Source organism: Tauraco erythrolophus, chromosome 8 (genome assembly GCF_009769465.1).
Source record: "Tauraco erythrolophus isolate bTauEry1 chromosome 8, bTauEry1.pri, whole genome shotgun sequence".
Taxonomy (NCBI): domain Eukaryota; kingdom Metazoa; phylum Chordata; class Aves; order Musophagiformes; family Musophagidae; genus Tauraco; species Tauraco erythrolophus.
In genome coordinates, this window is record NC_141472.1 from 36,747,040 (window position 1) to 36,768,227 (window position 21,188).

The 21,188-nt window shown below is 37.3% G+C and overlaps 1 protein-coding gene across 2 annotated transcripts in view; it reads right to left on the minus strand.

The window, feature by feature from the left end:
• Nucleotides 1–21,188, minus strand: part of NCKAP5 (NCK associated protein 5) — a 374,281-nt gene that overhangs the window by 96,719 nt on the left and 256,374 nt on the right. For both annotated transcript variants that reach the window (XM_086615799.1, XM_086615797.1), the window contains exons 7-8: nucleotides 8,324–8,392; nucleotides 2,266–2,304 (exon numbers count right to left, since the gene is read on the minus strand). In XM_086615799.1, coding sequence (XP_086471925.1) covers nucleotides 2,266–2,304; nucleotides 8,324–8,392 — 108 coding nt within the window. The remainder of the gene's footprint in view (nucleotides 1–2,265; nucleotides 2,305–8,323; nucleotides 8,393–21,188) is intronic.

A 21,188-nucleotide genomic window follows, 5' to 3' on the forward strand; every position in this document is an offset into this window, starting at 1 on the left:
GAAGAGTAACACAGCACAGATAGCAACAGTGCAAGCTTCCCCATATGTTGTGGTTTGCACAAATCACCTCCAAGCTACAATACTTCCAATTGCTGTAAGGCAATATCCCTCTTCTAGTGAAAGGTTTTATTGTGCATCAGAAACTCATGGGGCTGCAGAATGATACTTTCAACTCTAACCTACGGTAACAGCTGTGTGGTTGTTTTGTGGCCACAGCTGATGGGTGAAGAGATTTAGGGAAAGTTACTTCTGGGTTCCCGATGCTGGCCTGGGCCACAGGAATGTGTTCTCTATATAACAGGCAACTACACCCTCCAGAGTCTTGCATCACTCACCTACAGGTCATAAGGACAGCTCTGTCTTCAGGGTAAGATACCCAGGAATAGACTTAATGGGGTCAGAATATCTCCCTGTGCACCTTTTAACCTATCCAGAATGTCGTAAAATTGATTCAGAAAAAATCTGCCCAGTAAGGAGCTGTGAAGGGTATCCAGCTCTGATGTGCAGGCGGCCAAAGGCAACCTCTTGCACCTATTTACCATTCACTTACCTGCAGATGGTTATAGGTGGACGTTTGTCTGTCCTGCTGTCAGGACACACTCCCCACTTTTAGGAGTTTAGTTGGAAGAGTTCAAAGTCATCTTGTTCACATCTGAGCGGTGCAGCGGCCACCTTGCAGCTACGTCTGCACCCAACCTCCTTCATCCTGAGCTACGTCCTGATCCCCTGACTTGGCTTCGCTTGAACCTGCCTCCTCCTCATGGACTTGCTCAGCAATCATGGGACCAAGGCTGACTCTGGTCACTGCCTCCAGGCCTGAGCCTGATACTTGGTGCTCAGCATCCTGCCTGCTCTGCTGTCACCCTCGGTCCCTGCTCGTTCCCTTTGTGGGGGGCATTCGGAATGATGTTCTGCTGTTCTGAATGATATCCATAATGGAGGCCTTGGAGACAGTCCTCAAAATCTATTCCCGTACTTTGCTGTATTTGCATCTAGAAAGCTTCTGGCTGTGTGGCAGAGTTTTTTGATTATCTTAACTTGGTGTTTCTTGCTGCATTTTAAGAACATCATTTCTTGTCCTGTCATCCAGTGTAGACAAAACAGTTCATATTCTTCTTTGCAGTATCTGCACTAAAAGACTGTATTTATGTCTCTTTCAGACTCGTCTTTTTAAAGCTAAATGATCCAAAGCATTTTAATAATGCCACATTCATCAAGTGGTCTAGATCTCACAAAGAATCATTTCATGAATATTGAAGGTTTCATAGCTTATTATTATAGATCTTTATATTTTGTTGGCCTTTTTTTTTTTTTTTTTTTGTCCTCAACAAAGTGACATCATGGAATCATGTTCAAGTCAAAGACCACATTTTTGTAGAATTGTCCTACCAGTTATTCCCTACCCAACTGGGCAGCTGGTTATTTCTGCGTATATGTATTACCTTGCTTTTCTGTTTAATTTCATCTTACTCTTTTCCTAGATAATTTCTTCATTTTTAGCAAGCTAGTTTTACCAGCTTTACTTATTTTACTCCTCCCACTAGGTTCTATCTGAAATAACCATACTTCATATCCAACCATTTGGAGTGTGAACAGAAACTTCAGACGTGACTTGATCCAGAACAGACCTTTATAGAAGCCACAGTGAATCTTTCCATTCTGCAAGGTTTGCAATCACCCTACAAGAATTTTGCCTGTGCAGTACTTCCCTTGTTTACCCAGGAGAATGGAGCAGGAGGACATCAAAAGGATTTTAAAGACAAAATACACGATCGCTATTGCTGGTCCCCAGCCCACAAGTAGAGCAGCCGAATTCCCATTCTATACATGGAGCCTTCTCTTTCACTCGGGGAAGCACAGGCCCACACCAGGAAATCTTTCCTTCCACTGAATGTGAGTGAGCGTGCCAGCTACTGACACGCACTCTAATTTATCTGTTTTACATTCCAGAGGAATGGGCTGTGCGAGCAACACAACTCATTATGGATAGGGAATGGAAAAATCACCATCTGGAGGAAGGATTTTCAGTTGCTATTGTCTCAAAATAGGTAAACAATAAAAATTGGATATGGGCCCTATATGATCAAGATGTCCAGTCTGACGGATTTTTATTCACTTGAATTACAAAAAACTGACATGTGGCAGCGTTGGTAATTTAATGTGCGAACATCGTTTAAAAAACTATGCCATTTAAGAATACATATCTCTCAAATGAACAAATCTGTAAGCTTTAAGATATACCACAATGCCCAAATCACAACTTACCTTTTGAGTAAGTAGAGCCTGAACAACCTGATTAGCTACCTGAAATAAATAAATAAAAGAGTTTAAGTATGTTATCATGTGTGTTTATGCATAACAATACCTTCTTTCGTGGCTTTACGCTCCACTTTTCATCTACAACCACCACCAATTCTAGTATTTTCATTATTTACTAGTATTATCATCAGTATTATCATCAGATAATACTAGTAAGGATACATGAAATGCACATTAACTACTTCTGTTCTAGTCCTCATTATAAACAACCGTGTATTGTATAAATTACAGTATGACATGATGGACATTTGGTTAAGTTCTGTCATCTCTTCTTTCGACTGGATTAAAATTTCAGAGTTCTATATGCAGCTGGTGTGCCTCAGCATGGATTGACTGCATTCACTAGAGCTGATTTTTACCAGCCGAGGAGAGAGTCCTGAATGTTTTCATGAAGTTTAATTGTTTCTTGATTCAATATTGACAAAATGGTACATCTATCATGACAAGCAGAAACCATAAAGTGCCACAGAAAATTAAAGTACCTACTGTCATCAGAATGTGGTTGGAAGGCATTCACACCACACAGCATAATTGACTTGAATGAGATTACACGACATTGATTAGTAGAACTATATATTCAACAGGGAATTTCTGAAGTTATTTATTTTATACATCCTTTCTAATTTATATTTACCAGCAGGCATAGGGGCAGGGAAGGGGAAGAAGGAGGGATTGAGATGAGATTTTCTGTTGAAGATGTCTAACTTGCATGTTACGTTTCTAATGTAATTTAAAACTACACATGCATATGTTATGAGACAATGTGTTTGCCTATATTTTTGCTCTTGCATTTAGGCACAGCAACTAGAGATCTCGCTCTGTGCAAAAAGAGACAGAAGTTATGATTTCTGGTTTGGTTTTAGCTTCCAGAAATTATAGTAAAGCATATGCAGATATCACCATCTGCATGGATTCTTCTTACTCTTGGCAAATTAAAGAAAAAAACCCCACACCATTGATGTGAACCGAGTTGTGAGGAAAGAGTTGAAGTTAATTCATTTCTGTAAGTAATTCAATTCTGTTAGATCCAAAAGTTACATTTGATTCATACTCTCATAAAATTGCCTAGTATCAATTTTTTTTTTTTTCCAAACTGGTCCCTAACTTAAGGCAGGCCGTGGAACAATGGTCCCATAAAACAGCTCTATACATGATTTAACAGAAGACACAGACTAATATTAGAATGGTAATAACCAACAGAAGTAAATATGTTACAGTTTTGAAAAACCAAGTGCCTTGCCCTATGGGCTTTCAGGATCTACATCTGACAACATTCCTTCTGTCATGTACTTTTAAGGTCTGTTTGCTCTACCTGAAAATTGAACAAACCATATTGAATACATTATTTCTTTACTTTCTGACATGGAGTTACTTTACCAAGGAAGAACTAAAAGGTTCTTTGAAGTGTGTACTAGTCACTGACAACAGAATAGCCTACAAAATTACTCCTATTGCTTTATATATTGCACAGAGGAGTGTAAATGGCACAATCTTCCAAATGGGAAAAAAATGAACTTGCTGATGCCTATGTGACAAATTTTCCAGCTTTGAGTGTATAAAGTTAGATATCTAAATGAAAGCAACTGCCAGTGATCCATAGCTCCCATACATCTCAATAAAAGAGATATGTAACTAGTTTCTTTATAAAATGAGGTTACCTCTAGTATCTAGCAACTTGGCAAACTGTGTTGCTAATACCATTGAAAGATTTTCAGGTCTGTATTCTTGTTTTTCAGCAGGAACAGAGGTCGAAGCCTTCAGTGAAATGTTCTGCAGTTACTAAAATTAATTTAGCAGTCAATAAGTGGAATCATATCCAAACTTTCGCATTACAAATGAAAGTGCCATTCCACTCCTACAGTAGTGCTAGTGTCCAGATGGAAATAAACTGCTAAGCTAGCAGATCTACTTCAATTTTACTTACAGGTATCAAGAGACACCATGGATATGAACGAACAACATAAGACAGCACTACAAAACTGATAGAACTACCAAAAACTGAGGAAACTGAGACCACTGAGGGCAGAAGGACTGACTTCTGAGATGAAGAATATGTGAAATTCCCACTAATACGAGGCAGAACTGCATCTCAATCCCAGTTAAAAGTAGGCTGTAAAATGACTTGACTTGTGATTCATGCAGCTAATCAAGGTGAAACAAGGAATAGAATAGGGAAGGCCAGTTCCTTAGTCTGCTATTACATAGGAGATGACACTGCTTGCCTTCACACTGCCTGCCTTTCCTTTGAAGTTAATGGCCAAGATCTTTAGGTGAGGTTTCCTTTTGTGGATTGCAATAAAAGAGAAAAGATCCAGCTTCACTTTTTCCTTACACAATTATGTTTACATATACATATTATAAAGCCGTCTGAATGGAAAAGGTGTAAAAGAACGAATCAAAGAAGAGACTCCAGTGTAACATCTCTTAGATCTTTTACAAGTACTGAGATTTTACGCAGCTGCCTTTAACATATGGTTTCATACACAGAAAGACAATTCAAGTGTATTAAAGTGAAAGGTCTTGTATTTATGCAGATTTTAAAAATAGAATGCCTTTTTATTTTGTATTTTTGATTAGCTAATCCTTAAAACATCTGCAAAAATAGCGTCTACTCTAAGTTACACAATTTCCTGCATATAAGTATGGTGAAGCTTGACAGAAATCTCAGCTGGCACAGTGATGTGAATAAATATGACATTACCACTTACCAATAAACTGACAGCTGAATTCCAGGATAGGAAACTAGGATTAAGCATGTTAACCTCAAACCCCAAAGGTACCAGAAGACAATCCTGGTTTTTGCATTAAATTTTTCAGAGACAGAAAGATATGTTTATGGAGTACTTCTGAAATTAAACGAGCTCTTTTCTTATTTATCAAGTACTGGATCATTTCAATGACACCTTCTTCCAAATACTGTTCTAAATTAGTTTATATGTTCACTTCAAATATGAGTGATTACTTTAAAAATCAGTGAATATTTATTAAAATTTATAAAGGACTCATTTCAGCTTGACCTATATTCTTTTCAGATTTCTTCTCTCTAAGAGTTTGAGTTTCATTGAACTTTACTATGAAAATGATAACAAGCGTTCATACAATATTATATGTGGGACACTATATGAATGAGAAGCACTACATAAAATAATTGATAAAAGAAAGAAAAATGCAACAAAATAATGGCAGGCATAGCTTTAAAAACTTGGAACTGGTATCTTTTTGTCACGACAGAAAAATCTCAGTGGTTATTTTTACTTCCTTCATATGCAGCTTTATGGCCACCAACACCTCAGCAGAAAGCACACTGTGTATAGGGAATGTCCTCATCACATTTCTGTAGAGGCCTGAGGGACCAAGCAGGGACACTACTGGCAGGGTGGTCAAATTAAATGACGCTTGAGTGCCCTGAGCAGAGTTTGCCTGTGCCTAGGGGAGAGAAGCTGCAATCTCAGGATGTTCAATGATGACTGAAAAATGGCAGCATTCTCCCAATAGTTATCAGATGTTCCCAACCTCCATTACTCAAAGGCCAGCCAAGTATCCCAAACACGTAACTAGCCAGAATGGCTAGGTATTAGCTTTGGAGATATCAGCTCAGAAGTCCAATACGCTCATAACTAATTGGACTGCAGAGGCAAAATTAAAATAATGGTTGCAGTAGGCACTCAAAGTTTTTGGTGGCAGGCTTCGCTGTCTCAGGATTGGGTGTGATCACAGCCTTGTGTTCTCAGGAACATCTGTGTTCCTCCCTTTAAACTCACCAGGTGTCTCTGGGGCAAAAGGTGCTGCAGCAGAGATGGATACATACTGCAGAGGATACATCTGCTCCTATAAACTGCTGAAGTCCTGAAGCCCAAGCTAGGGAAGAGCTTTTTTTTTGTTTCCATAAATTTTTTTTTTTTTAATTTTCTTAAGATATACAGTAAGAATCTCTGTTTGGAAAGAACTTTGTCACATACAAAACATCCTCAGAAGACTCTGGTTGGAAGTGAAGATTCTCACAATCATTGATTGGGTTATTCACTAAGTACACATATGTCTCATCTCCTATTCTTTATTGTTACTATAATGAAGTAAGGTGAGAACATGCAATTTCTTATAAATCTCCACCAGGGGAATGTGCTCAGGTGGTGCTAACCTGGGACTCCTGCAGAACTTGCAATCATTAAATATGGTTTTGTTGCCCGAGTCACTGGCAACAACTTCTTCACCTCAGTGATCAGAAAGGATTAGGTTCAAGTTTGTGTCAGCTAAAACAATGCTGGTTACAGTGCCACTGCCAAAACACTGAGGGGGCTGAAAGGGGAAGGAGAAGAACAAAGTTATACCAAGCCATGGCGAAGGATAAGAGAGGTCACTGCACACAAAACAGAAGACAAAAAAAGGAAGAAGATAAGCAAACAAAAAATGGAGCAGAGAAGCACAAAACCACAGGTGATGAGAAACACTTTCTCCTGAAAAAGCTGACTCAGTGGGAGAAGATGGATACTGCTGTGATAATATGGAAGAACTGAAAACAGCCAACATAATGTTGAAGAGAATAAAGTTCAGAGCATAGTTTGATATAATTATTCACTCTTTAAATTCCAACAGCATGTAAAAAAAACAACCCTCGATCAGAAATCCATCACGTTACTGCAAACACAATAAAAATATATCTTCTGTCCTTATAATCTGTATGTAGCGTTTTGCTAGAATGGACAGTTATGGTGCTTTACTCATTTCCAAAATCAATTATGTAGGCAGATTTTGTCCTAGATAATCAGAAAACGATTTTAAATTGAGCCCTGTAATTTAAACTAAAGTTAGTAATTATATGATAATTTCAACCTTATCACCAAGATATCCAAGTATCATTCAAGTGTGCACTGAAAGCAGTGACTCAGGTCAATGCAGACCAAGGCTCTGCCAGTATCCCAGTGCCACGGAACAGACACAGCATATACATAGCGGGAAGGTTTATCTGCAAGTCTTTTACTCCAGCTCCCTGATAAAAATATGCTATAGTGGCAAAAGTGTGGATTTGCTGACGAGTATCTGTACTAAACTGGAGGCACGTACCAGAGCTGTATTGCTCACACCAGTAACACTTCAGCAAATGCTGATTAAAAATTTAAAAAAGCTGATACGAAGACATGAATTGTCATCTGCGATGCGTGGCTTGTGCACTCATGCACTCTGTTCTCAAAGGTACAGCCGAGAACAAGCGTAGTTTTTGTTTTGTTTTGTTGGCACGTTAGCCAACTACTTATGCTACTAAGCACTCTTATTATGAAACGGGTAAACCCTTTTTACTAAGCAGCTCCTTGAGCTTGTAAGTCTTAAAACTATGTTAAGCTCTTGCGTATGCTGAAGAGCCTTATTTCCGGATGAATGAGAGAAAAAAGTATCAGTATAAATACAGACAAAGCTGCATGCAATAAGCAATACTAGACATTTCTGGAATGGTAAGCATTGCTGGAGTGCTCAGACAGTAACCGATGGGTGAAATATATTGTAGCTGTAACTGGAAGGTCTGATCAGAAGCTGAGCCATGCAATAGGAGAAGTGAGCTAACAGCTAGAAAAAACCCAGCATTAAAATCTGTGTAGGTAAGATGAAGCTGAGAGAATAAATTCCCTGGTTACAGAATATATGACATAGGAAAGCTGGGGGATTTTTGACAGAAGAAGCCACTACCACCTGTGTTCCACTCTACAGAAAAGAAGGAGTACACAAAATCTAACAGGAAAAGTATAATTTTCTCCTCCTAATGAAACCAAACCAGCTCCAAATATTGGTCACAGGGATATGAATTTTTCAGTGAAGAGATGTGGTCAAAACAGGATTTACAGCAGAGGTCATGGAGAACAATATCTATGACTGCCAGACTTCTTGGAAGCAATTAGAATGAGGTAATAGCAGAAAATTGCAGAACAATGTCAACCTTGTAAGAGAGGGAGAGATTCATTTCTATTCATTTAATTATAGTACCAGGTAAGAACAACCTTTTTATCTACCTTACCTCATCGAGACATCTTTCATACTGTTCTCGCTGATTTTCATTTTCCAGAGCCAGTGCTGAATTCTCAGCCTACAGTAAAATAGAATAAATAAATAAATATGTAAATTAATTGAAGAGTATCTTGTACTACATGACAATTCATAAAAATTCTCAGGGTGCTCGTTTCGTGCACTTCTTCAAGATCCAGAATAAAAAGCATCATAAAATCTATTTTGCTACAAGTTGCTATTTTGAATAAAAACAGAAGCGACATTCATTTATGAAATTATTCACACCATGCATTACAAATTAGAACAATATCAGAGCAGATATTCCAAGTATGTCCATGATCTCATCTTGTCAGGTACAATAGAGTTGGCAATGAAACATTATAGAAGATAGGGGTATATCTTTTCTTCCTCCCCCTTTTCTGTTTAGAGTGAACTTGCTATTGGAGAAAGCCACTTGGAAGCAAACAGAGGCAGCTACTATCAAAAAGAAACAAAAGGCAATCTTATGTAAACTCTTAACTGTGGCAGCTCTTCATAAGCCTGGTTTCTGCAGTGGATAACTCCAGATGCACCGGTCTTACTACAGCTAATTTGTGAATCACACCCCTTAACTAAATCATATAAATTTATTAGTCTTTACTTAAAAAACATTTCCCATCATTTCAAGAGTGAGAGGTATTTTACCACATCTAAATGCAATCTTAAAGTCAGAAAGTTTTCCTCTTGCATATGTCAGTTTAAATATGATAGTTCCTGTATAGTAGTGTCTTTCATCTATCTTTAATTTCCATTACACTCATATTTTTGCATAGTGCAAACTTCAAAATGGCACAATCTGGTATGTAAATTACAGTAAATCAAGTATTTTCTATATATTATGACTTGACTTTAGGAATTCTTTCAGTATTGGAAAAGGAAAATCTCCAAAGTGCTGTATACAGTTGCATCAGAGCAAGTTTTAACTAGTTTTCTCTTAAAGACTGAGACACTAAAACAATATATAAAAATCTATGAGTCCAAACTGGCTCTAGAGACCTCTCCGCCTCCCATGCATAACTTCACATCACAGAACCATAACACCAAAATCAATGCATTCACATAATTACGACTATTATACAATTTACATTACTTGCTTCACTTTAACCTTCTGTCAACCTATAAAAGTTAAACAAATGTTGTTTCAAAATAATTGTGGTTATGCAAAACAATAGTCATAAATACAGTTAACGCAATTTTAGAGAAAAATTTAATGTAATGTATTGTATGGAAAGATTCTGTGGAAAGATAATCAGTTCCCTCTTCCTTGTTAAGAAAAGTCAACGATGCAACAAAATGAAAATCCCAAAGTCCAATAAATTGATTCATTAACAACAATTTCAAATTCAGCTAAAGCCTAAAAATAAGATTAGGTGGAAAAAGTAAACATAGATAATTATCCAGCATATTGAAAGAGAATAAAGAATAAAAGGGAGGTAAGAAACAAGGGCATATAGAGTTTACTTATTTACAAGTCTAAATAAACAACTGTATGGAATCAGTGCTTTATCTTGAGGGTACAATCAAAGCCAGCAAAGGTGGTAAAATGCTCTGCATCATATTTTTGCAATGTCACCTACCAATGGATTCAACATATGGCTATAAAAAGTCTATGGGTGATCCTGCAGAGAGCACTGTGAGATGAGGCAGCAAAAAGTGCAGCTGCAGAAGTAAGTAGCAAAGTAGAAGCAGAAGCTGCAAAAGCAAAAGCAGCATTAAGAAATCAGAAGCTGGAGGGTAAATAGTCCTCCACACCGAAGAGGCTATCATATACAGTTATCAGCTTGCTTTTACAGACACATTCTTGCAGACTGATTGATAAAAATAAAGAGATGATTGCTACATAAAAATGTGTTTCTATGAGTTAAAGATTTTCAGATGTTTTCTCTATGAATATCACCCTAAAATGCCATCCACAATAAATTCTGCTCTCTGTTTTGAAGCAATCATTAAAGGATTAGTTCGCACAGCCTTTAACTCACACATGTTGATATACCTATGGGTTTAATTTTTTAAATTTTCATTTTCACTAACATAAAAGTATATTATATGATTTTCTCCTAAAATAATTAGGGCAGACTGCTCCCATATAGAGATGTCTAAAAGAACTACAACACATAGTTGTACTACTCGAAATACCCAGAGAGCTCCCCATATTTTTTTTACTCCATTTTTTTGGAATGCTGTGAGGCTGTAAAACGGAAGCTAAGTCTTCTTGGATCTGTTAGCTAAATCTCTGATTTCAGTGAGCTATTCCTTTATAAATAGGCTACCAAAATTAGGAAATCTGAACTTGACAGTGTTATAAATAAATGCTACGTTTTCCCTCTTATCAAGCCACAGTGGAAACATCTGTATAATAAAATCCTTTTTCACACTACTGGCTTCGAAAGTGTAGTGAAAGGACGTAATGCAGTCAATGTTAGCTTGACTTTTTTGCTTCTTGATTGCCGAGCAAATCATGCCTATTTATTTGGCATTTTTGTAATGAGGACTGGACTAGAAGGGAACACTTGACTGACTTTGCTTAAGATCCCGTGCCAGTTCCCGCAACATGGGAAAACCAGTACTTGACATACTAAATCACTCTATATTGCAACTGAATACTTGATAATAATCCTCATTCCCCCAAAAGTATTAATTTGGAAAATTTGTAATAGCACTTGTGGTCTCAGAGGCCTGACTCCTAATCCAAACCTTCATTTATTTAACAGAAACCACTGGGTTTTGATGTTATTGTAAGTCTGCTTAATTTTTGCTCAGAGGGATCTGCCTACCTCCAGTATTGCATGTTCAAGGCATCTTTTGCCAGTTAAGGAAAGCAGGTCTCCTTGGAGGAAACCACTATTACATTTTATTTTCATTTTTATTTTCAGGCCATACTTACACTAGGCTAAGTTGCAATAAAAAGCTCACGCTTCTCACAGCTTGAAAGCTATTGCATACTTGCAGGCATCCAGGGGCAGTGGTAGAGAAATACTGGCCCCTAATGCAGTCACTTCTCCCATACATAACCTAGCAGAGGACTATGCATGGAAAAAAATAGATTACTGAGAACAATACTCTCTTAGATATCAACTGATTTCTACAGTGATTTCTAGTTTTAGCTAAAGCTGTCCTTTCTTGGGGGGGTGGGGGGGTGGTCAGCTCTCAAAGCACAGTACCATTCAGTCAGCCAAAATTAACTGTGGCATAACTTACCATTAAATGAAACATCACATGTTGCTTTTGGATCATTATAGATTCAAGGATTCTACAAATGTCAAAACAGAGGTACTTCCTAGTTCTAATTTGGAAGAAAGTCATTTGCACAATAGTCTCTCCAAACACTGGGAAATTTGAAGATTTCAATCATGACTTGGATAATGCTGAATAGTCTTCAGCTGCCTTAATTATAGACAATTTTGTTCTGAATTGTGACACTGAGTTTATGTAAAATCAATTTGAAAGTGAAAATTTCAGACTGCTTTGTGTATAAACCAGAGGTGGCCTTGTATTGATACCATTGCTAAGATACAGTCATTACAAAAGACTTTGTCAACTCTGGTTTTAATCCCTTTCTCAGGATGGAAAACAGCCCTAGTAATGATGGAGATTTTCCTTAGGTCAGCTAAAACCTTTGCCTCTCCCTTCACAGATGCTGCATTTTCTCCTGCGGGGCAGCTGTTTGCCCTGTTTCATTCAGGGCTACTAACAGGCTACACATCTGATGCACAGAGGTCTAATCCTGTTCCTGCTGAAGTCAATAAGAATCTGCCATTTATTTCCCATGAATGTAGATGCAAGTCAGGTGCAACGAAACAAACCATATTTGTTTCACAATACAGAATGTTTCCTTAAAATTTATTTGAGGTAAGAGAAAGTTCCTCGGTTCACAATGATTTGTTGCTCATGATGCTATAGAAGAAACAAGGAGACAGACGGCAGCCTTAGCCTTTTTCATGTTTCTATAAACATGTTTTATATTGCATCAGTAAAGACACACCAAATAGATCCAGTTTTTTAAAAAAAACTCTAAAATGGTCATGATAATTAACTTTAGGATACCCTAACACCAAACAAAAGAAGCATCCATTCAGGCAGTACAACCACCTAAACTTTAAATTCTTATGAAAATGCATCTTCACCTGAAGTCGAAAATGCATCTCAAATACATCCTTAATGTTGTTATATTTACTTTTTTGTTAACGAACAACAAAAGACACTACACCTTTTTGCATCGTAGGAAAAAAACAAATACAAGCCCCTCCCACCCCCTCACCCCAAAACAGACAGAAATGTGTCCCAAAAAGTATTATCAGCAGATTGTAAGCCAAAAAGTGCTCTGCTCCTTTCCAGCTCACAGCTTTTTTTCTAGGTCTATATCGTCAGAACACGAGATCTCCCAGTCTCACTGTGTCAAATCTGAGATTTTTTAGGGGACTCAGTCCTCACCTACACTCCTAGATTATGGCACCTGTCAGCTGAATAAAAGCACCAGACTAAAAACAGCTGAAATAACTATAGGCTTACATTCTTACACTTATAGACATTAAGGATGATTTCTTCACTCTTCCTTTTTAACGATTTTAGACAGGATTATTACAACAGGTTAAGGATTGTCTACTAACTTTACTTTTTTCAACATTTACCTGTGTTTGGTAGAAGTGGCAGACACATTCTCGTGTCTGAGAATGTCATAAGACATCTATGTCTCCTCCAGATTTGCCTCCCTAAGAGGCACTTGAGAGGACAACTTTCACTTAACATCCTGCAAAAGCCATTTCTGTGTGCTTCTTGAAAGAACGAACTGAAGTGTTCAATCATGGTTGAAAATAAGATTTGGATTTAAGTCCCTGAAGTGTTTTTCAAAAAGTTTAAACTTTACCTTTGTGTGCCTTGATTTATTAAGTCAAGAGAACAGGAACAACATTTTGTTATCTAGCTAGCCTGTTCCAACGATTTATGAATTAGGATATATTTGGTGCACTGGGGTCTTAAATGAAGAATTATTTCATGTATCTATTAGGAAGTCTTCAACAGACAATCCTCCACACTTTTATAACCACAATGAAATGAATTAAACCACTGAATTTGCTACTAGAAGGCATGAATAAAAGAGAAGCACCTACAAGACAGTTTTCCTTACTCGACCATTGTAGAGCTGAGACAAAACAAAAGGATGAGAGGAAGAAGAGAGAAGAAAGGGGAAAGTAGTATGTGTTTTGCACTAAGGGAAAAGGAGATCATAGAATCATAGAACAGTTTGGATTGGAAGGGACCTTTAAAGATCACCTAGTCCACCCTCCCTGCCATGGGCAGGAGATGAAGGTCTAAAGGTTGTACGTCAAGTTAGCAGCTCAAAATGCTTTGAAGGTATCATCAATAAAGGTCAAGATGAACAAAGTTATGACAGTGAACTTTAAAATCCCTGACAGAATGCTACAGCACCAGTTACTATGTGCACTTCTTTGTTATTCATACTAAACCATTTGTCCATTTATAAAAAGCTTTATTGATTTACACAGACACTCATTTGTCATGTCCTGTGCAGTGTATTAATAGCTGTCCAAGCACTTCAAATGTGCTCAGCAATTTTTTCCTGCTTTCAGCCTCTCATTTTATATATTTTTGTGGTCCAAGCTTCATATAGTGCACGAGAGGTCAAAACCTAGGTCAAAGTCTGTTGTTGGTAAAGTAAGAAGTAATGCTGTTGCAATCTTAGGTCCTTATGGCATTTTTTTGGTAAGCTACTGTTCTAGGAAGAGTTTATCACTTGAACCATCTCCGTATCTTTGGTCACAGGAAACTCTTTGTATTATCCTGTCCATGTTACATAGAAAATTTGTTCTTTGAAAGACTAACCCCCTCAAATTGTTGGATAAAAGTTTTACAGCATAGTTATGCTAGTTAGAAGTACTGAAAATTACATTTGTGCTTTTAAATCAACATGATTGCAGCAACAAAAGCCTTAACTTAATTCTAGCACTATAAAAGCATTTCCACTGGCCACTTTGCAGTGCCTTTTATATTGCTATAGACAGCTCTTTGCTAGGAGTAAAATGGGAACTGCACCTCACGACCTGCCTGTCAACATTTGGATGTTTCCACCCTCTGCTTTGTGCTTTCCACAATAGTGCAACACTGGAGCAACGGTGGAGCGTCTCCCTGCTGAACTGCAGCCCATGTGCTACAGCTCTGCTTCCTGGTCCCCCATTCCCAGGAGGGGGGATGAGACTGGAGAATGCTGGGTAGCAGATTAATACTTAAGAAAATATTACTGCATGCTTTTCCAAATGTCCTAGTCCTAACTATTTTTTCTGCCTCATGGAGATGGGGGAAAAAACAAAAAGGACAAATTAGTGATATGGTGACAGCCAGGCTTCTCTTCCTTACTTCAAAACACATAGGCCCTTTGCCTTCTCAGTTGCATCATTTTCCGATTTTTTTTAGCATGATAAAATAGCCTATTCTCTTTAACCACACTTAAAACATTTGACACATTTTATCTAAAATACTTGGCCACTGTTCAATTCACATTCAGGTAAAACATGGCATGAAAGCAACACATATATGTTGTTAAATAATAAAACACATACTCATACAATGTTAATTATAATTTTGTCTATAAAAAGGCCACATTAAACCTTAATGGGCAGTACTGGTAGGGATCATTCTTGCAATTCAAAATTCCAATAATACATCTTTTAATTCTTTACTGACAAAAAAAATGTCAGTCACCATAGTGACATCAGAACAAGCCACCAACAGATCTCAAAAGCAGTCTATCTATCTCACAGGCCATGCTATGCTATAGCTGTGCTACCAATAAAGTGTGTTTGTGGGCTCACAGAGAGGAGTATAACCTTCTTCTTCTGAGGTATGCTAGAAATCAGAAGATATTTATTTAACATCAGAAATCTACCCACTTAAGATTACATAAAAACTTGGGTTTAAATGTTCCTAACAAAAAGCAGCCCACGGTCTGTGCAGCCACATATCATGTTTTACCAATTACTGATGAGCTGATTCATGTATTTAAATATGAATTTACAACAGAAATTATGTAACAGCTTTAAAAATTGTATGGATTTCATGCTGCCAGAGATCAGAAACCAGAACTTGCTCGTTTATCTGCAGATCTGCAGCAGATCACAGGGAGAGACTCTCACCTAGGGTCCTGTACAGGGCTCATAACCACAGAGATCTTTTACTGTTTGTTGAGTGTTTCCCAGTTCCCATGGGAAGAAACAATGGGCGTTTGACCTAAATGATGAAGCCTCCCTTTTGAAAGAAGGGGATAACTCAAATTTAATCATTCAAATCTACTTATACTGGATAAACATATGAACTTCAGGAGTTGAATTAAACAAACCAAAACCAAATGAGAGTCATACACCGCTGATGAGACCGTCTCCTAAAATTACTAAAAGTAAACCTCATATTCCTGGGAATTCCTCTGTGAAATACTTTTTTTTTTTCCCCCAGAAGTTAGGGCCGGAATTTTTTAACTGGTTCATGAATGGTAATATTTGAATATTTGTCTTTTTTATTTTAGTTAATGCTACAGTAGCTAAGAATGACGAACCTTTAAAACCTTCATCTTCCATTCTGACACCACAGAAATGTCTGGAGTTGACATTTAGATCTAGCAAAATAGACTGCGTTATAAGCTCGGGCTTATCTTTCAGCAAATAAATATCTAGGCTACTAACAGATATATCAATAATAGCTTTGTATGTTTACCTGCATGCAAATTGTAGAAAACAGCAAATTTCATCATTATTTACAGAGAATATAACAGACTTACAATATATCCACCGGTAAACTACTGTCAATACAGGTCTTTGAACAAATAGGTTAAAATTATGAAGGATGCCTTTTTTCCCCATATTCTTCCAAATAATCACATATAAAATATTTTTTTTTGAGGACGTTCTTGTAAAAGAGATCTAAATAAGCAGAGACACGCAGCATAAAGCTGTGTGTATTTCATGATGTTAAAGACACACATACTACAAAGGATGGTCAAATGATGGTCCATATAATGCATATACACGTGCTAAAACATAGAACTACAAGCAGGGAAAACCTGAGGTCTCAGCAAGACTCTTTATTTTGTATCACTCATCCTCCGAATAAAGTGCTGAGCTGTGAGCCTCAGTGCGACGCATTGCTCTGCACAGAGACCAAGGCACCCGCATTCCACAAACAATATTCCTAGGCAGCCTGAACGGAAGCAGCTGCTATTAATGAGCAGCAAAAGGGCAGACTGGAGAAAGCCCTCCTGCTCACAGCCAGGCAGACCCATGAAGCTACGCGATGCCGATCCCGTCATACAGCAACACTAACTTGGGCAGCCAGGAGGGGGAATGCTGAAACTCCTTCACCTTTCCCAAAACCGCCGCCGCTCCAACAGCACAGGGTGTCTCCCGAGAAGCATGCAGCCGGGCACAGTGGTACGGGCCATGATGCCATCACGGAAATGTAAGAAATAAGACTGAATTTTTATGTAAGGAACAGTGTGTGTGTGTGATGAAATTTGTTTATTTTCTGATTTTCCAACATTTACATCGGTGATCCTTCCCCTTGCAAACTGTGAGCTAGAGGCAGCTGTTCCATCTCGTTCTTTTTTGTTCTAAGTGATCTGTTCGCTTATGGAACTGTTCTCCCTCAAGAACTGAGAGCATTTCACTCTGACAGACTTACTGTGCTTCCCCATGTAATATTAACAGGCAGTTATTTCCTCTATCAAAGAACTAAAAATAAAACCCCTGATCCATGAAAAAAGTATGAGATCCTGAAATTGTAAGTGAAATTAAGATTCTTACAATTAACGCAGGCAGATAAAGGCAAGCGGTGTGGGCCTGATCTTAAAGGGCATCTCGTGTTTAATACCAACTTGCATTTAACACACACATAAATACCTTTGCATTGAAAACTCTTATATGAATTAATGATATAACATTTGGTCAGTTGCATTTGTTTCAATTTTTCTTGCAAAAAGATTAAACTCTTCAGGGAAAATTCTAATTCTTTGAACTACTAATTCTTTGAAATTAGTAAAGACTAGTTGAAAACCATTGACCATTTATACACCCAATGCAGAAGCTGGATAAACTTTCAGTCCAGCCATTTTCAAAGAAAGTATTTGCTTTGATTTGAAAGTAAACATTTTGTATAAGATTTTCATCAGATCTAAAAGTGACACTGAAACCAGTAAAAATATTTCCAGGGCTTTGGGTCATTCTGAAATGATACATACAGCAACCACTTTTTAAAAAAAATTACTTCCCTAATCACAAAAAGGAAGTTTGCTTTAGTATTTCTAAATTCAGATCTTGAGGAAAACTTATATATTCAGGACAGTTTTTCAAGCAATAAGAAAGGCAATTTTAGAATTTACTTTAAATGAGTTATCCTTCAAACCTTTGCAATTTTGACCATGAGGTTACTGACACAGTGACAGTTTTATACTTTCTGTGATTCCATTATCCACACCTGCCTGAGTAGTACACTCAACTTCAAGGTTAATCTAATGTAGAGTTTGAAAAGAATAGAGCATTTCAGATCTATGTATGAAAATTAATCTTTGGGCAGCTTTATTCCAACAGAACCCATTTCTTATTTTTCCCCACTTGTCTAACTGAGATGTTTATAGCAAATACAGGCAATACTACTACTGATTTATGGTGCTGGGAAGCAGGTATAGAAAAAGAAGGCCAAGGGATAAATAGTTTGTCTTTACAGGACACATCTCAATATCCAATACAGCAATAAGCCACAAAGGCCTTATGCTCATTTTCTTCAAAAGCTGAAATTCAAGAATTTAGCCATTCCTTCTAGTGAATTTGATTTACCTTTTCATATTTTGGCAGGTCACACTAAAATATTTAATTCAGGAATAGAACATAATTTTAGAGTCAAATTATTTTTTTTTTAAATTATGACTTATTTTTCTTTAAAAGTTAAGATAAATTAAAAACAATAGTAGATGGAATTAAGTAGAAAATCTTGGAATTAAGTACCATAAGCAAAGGATTACACATATGTATATACAGAAAATTTTTTTGAATTTCTAGAAATTCTAACTTTCAAGAACAGCTCTTCTCCTTTAATGTTGCTTTTATATATTTTTTCTAATATCATTGAAATGAACATGAAATAGAATTTCATAGGTCAATGCAAAAAATGGCCCTAATGCCATAACTCGTACTTCTAGGCTGCTCCACGCACCTGACCTGAAGGGTTGTTATTAAAAGATAGTAAACAGCTTAAATTTGGAGCTAAATTTGGCACTATCTTCAAGGCACACCAACACTGACCTCCTCCCCACTCCCCCACTCCCCTCCCCCAGGAAACTAAGCACTTAATAGTGATTGGGGTTGATGATAAAAAGAGGAGATTCACAACTGTACTGCATTCCTGCTTTTTTCCCTGTGTGTCTTTTAATGCATAATCAACAACACTCTTAATTGTCTCCCATAACCAGTTATTTTGGCTCTCACTGGAAGGTGAAACAACAGATGTTTTGCTGTGTCTTCAGAGAAAGCAGATGCTGAATTTTTATCAAGAAATACTTTTTTCCCAATTATTTATCCTGAGTTTCTTCACTTAGTTCAAACAAAAATAATTATTAAATAAAGTGATTTAAACTGACAGCCTGGAAAACACTGATCCCATATGCTTAAATGTCACATTCACAGCCTGTGTGAGAGGAAACTCATATCAATTCTCTGTTATCCAATGATAATCTTTAAGTGGGAAAATCTCATTTTTTCTTCTCCAAAGAAACGTGTATGACTTTTTATGAAATGGAAAAAAATATATAACTGTTTTTTCTTTTTAAAAATATCCCTTAAGCTTATTTTGATTTGAATTCTGAGAAAAAGAATGACTTTTCTTTGTTAAACTATGCAACAGATTTAAAGCATTATATGATGTTATAATTGATACAGTAACAAAATATTTTTAAACGTAATAAAATATAAAATACACTATTTTCCTTCTCCTATGATGAATCATTTTACTCTATTTCTTTAAAGACTTGGAGTTAAAAGGTTTCTACCACAATAAGCTATTAATGTCACCTGTTTCACAAGTCATAACAAATTTATAACAAGTTTCTCTGTTTTTAACTACACAGGAGCATTGAGTTCTTTCTGAAGGCAATGTTTCCTGCAATTTCACTTTCTTCATCACAAGTCACCCATAAGTCAACTGCCCCAGGTATTTCAAAATGAACTTCTTTTGATGGCTTCAGTTATTTCTTCCCCTTCCAGCTAAGGAGTCGTGAAGCAAAGCGAAGCACAGGTATCGGTGCGCCGTATTACCAACAGGATCAAATGCCATATAACGTGCAGCAATCGTTTTGTAGCCAATAGCTAACTTCTAATAACTGAATCACAAAATTACTGTTCATTTCTTGCTAACTGAAATAAAACTCTATTTGCAAACACCACCGTGCTTCTCCTGAAAGCTTTGAACATTTTTCTCTTTTGCTGTCACAGGCACAGTAAGCAGCAAACGATGTCCCTCACTCCACACTGTAATATGCGGTACGTCGATTTCTGCACTGACATTTGCCAAATTAAAAGTTCTGATTCATTTCCTTCTTAATCTTTTAGAGTGCGGATAGTGAATTTGCAGAGTAATTGTATTTTGCTCAAAAGAACAACAACTCAGACCCCGAATTCTATCTCTTTTAAAAGCTTTAACAGTTTGGAGTTGTGTCTGTTTTTTCTGCCCCGCAGACTGTGCCCGCTTCAGAGAAGATGGATGTAGAGGGATGAGGATCCTTTAGAAACTGTCTGATGTGGCAATACCTTAATGTTATCCTCACTACTCACATGAAATTTCTCCTATTGTACTGGCTGACATCAGGTGCACCTACATTGGCTTTTTGGCTTGGATGAGCAGTGAGTGTCCTTCCCAGGTGATTTTTCTGATCATTGCACTGATGAGGCTACAGTTCACACCGTGCTGTGGCCTTGGAGCCGATGGATCTTTTTGGGTTTCTTTTACATGAAATTGGAAGAGGAACTCCAGCTGCTGCTGGGTTTAACTAGAGCTCAGCCAAAGTAAACTCTCCAAAATGTATACAATGTGGATGTCAGGTGCTTAGCACAAACAGCTTGGCTCCGAGGATCTGCTCCTGTTACGCTGCACTGCTTGCTAAGGCAGACATACAATTTTAGCAGGCTATCTTCAGGTCCTAAATTAACAGTAATACACCGAAGGAAGTCAACTGCCAAGACAAGAACATATCCCACAACACCAAAGTAAAAGATAGGCCTGTTGGGAAGGCTTTTTCCTACATACGATAGAGATGTGCCAGAGGCCTTTTTTTACTTGGATAATTTTACAGCTTTGTACTTTACGAGAACAGAAAATATGAAACTGTACAGAAACACACACATTAAAGCCAGCTACATGGAAAGCAAATTCTATTTTAATTATATATTATTAAGTGTTACTGTGCCATACTAAATACTTTCCAATTATTTACTTAACCTTGCTCTTCAGCATATAAAATTTGTACCAGATTTTTGTCTTTGTACTTATATTTGTTGGTAAACTACATCCCTAGAAGGTCCAAGAAAAGCCTTAGACTACACATTTTGGGAGAATGTAGCAAACCATGAAAGTTCTTAAAATAAAAAGCTTTGAATGACAACAACACTCTCATATGGAACATACATTAAGTGAAAGTTGATGGGATTCAGTGGTGCTCCAGTAAAAAGCTCAGGCACAAAAAGCTCCACAGCCGTAGCCCAACAGCTTGGCTCTGAGCTCCATAATGCACCAAATTCACACCACACATAAGCAAGCACGAGTCCAGCGCAGCCACTGGAACTGCA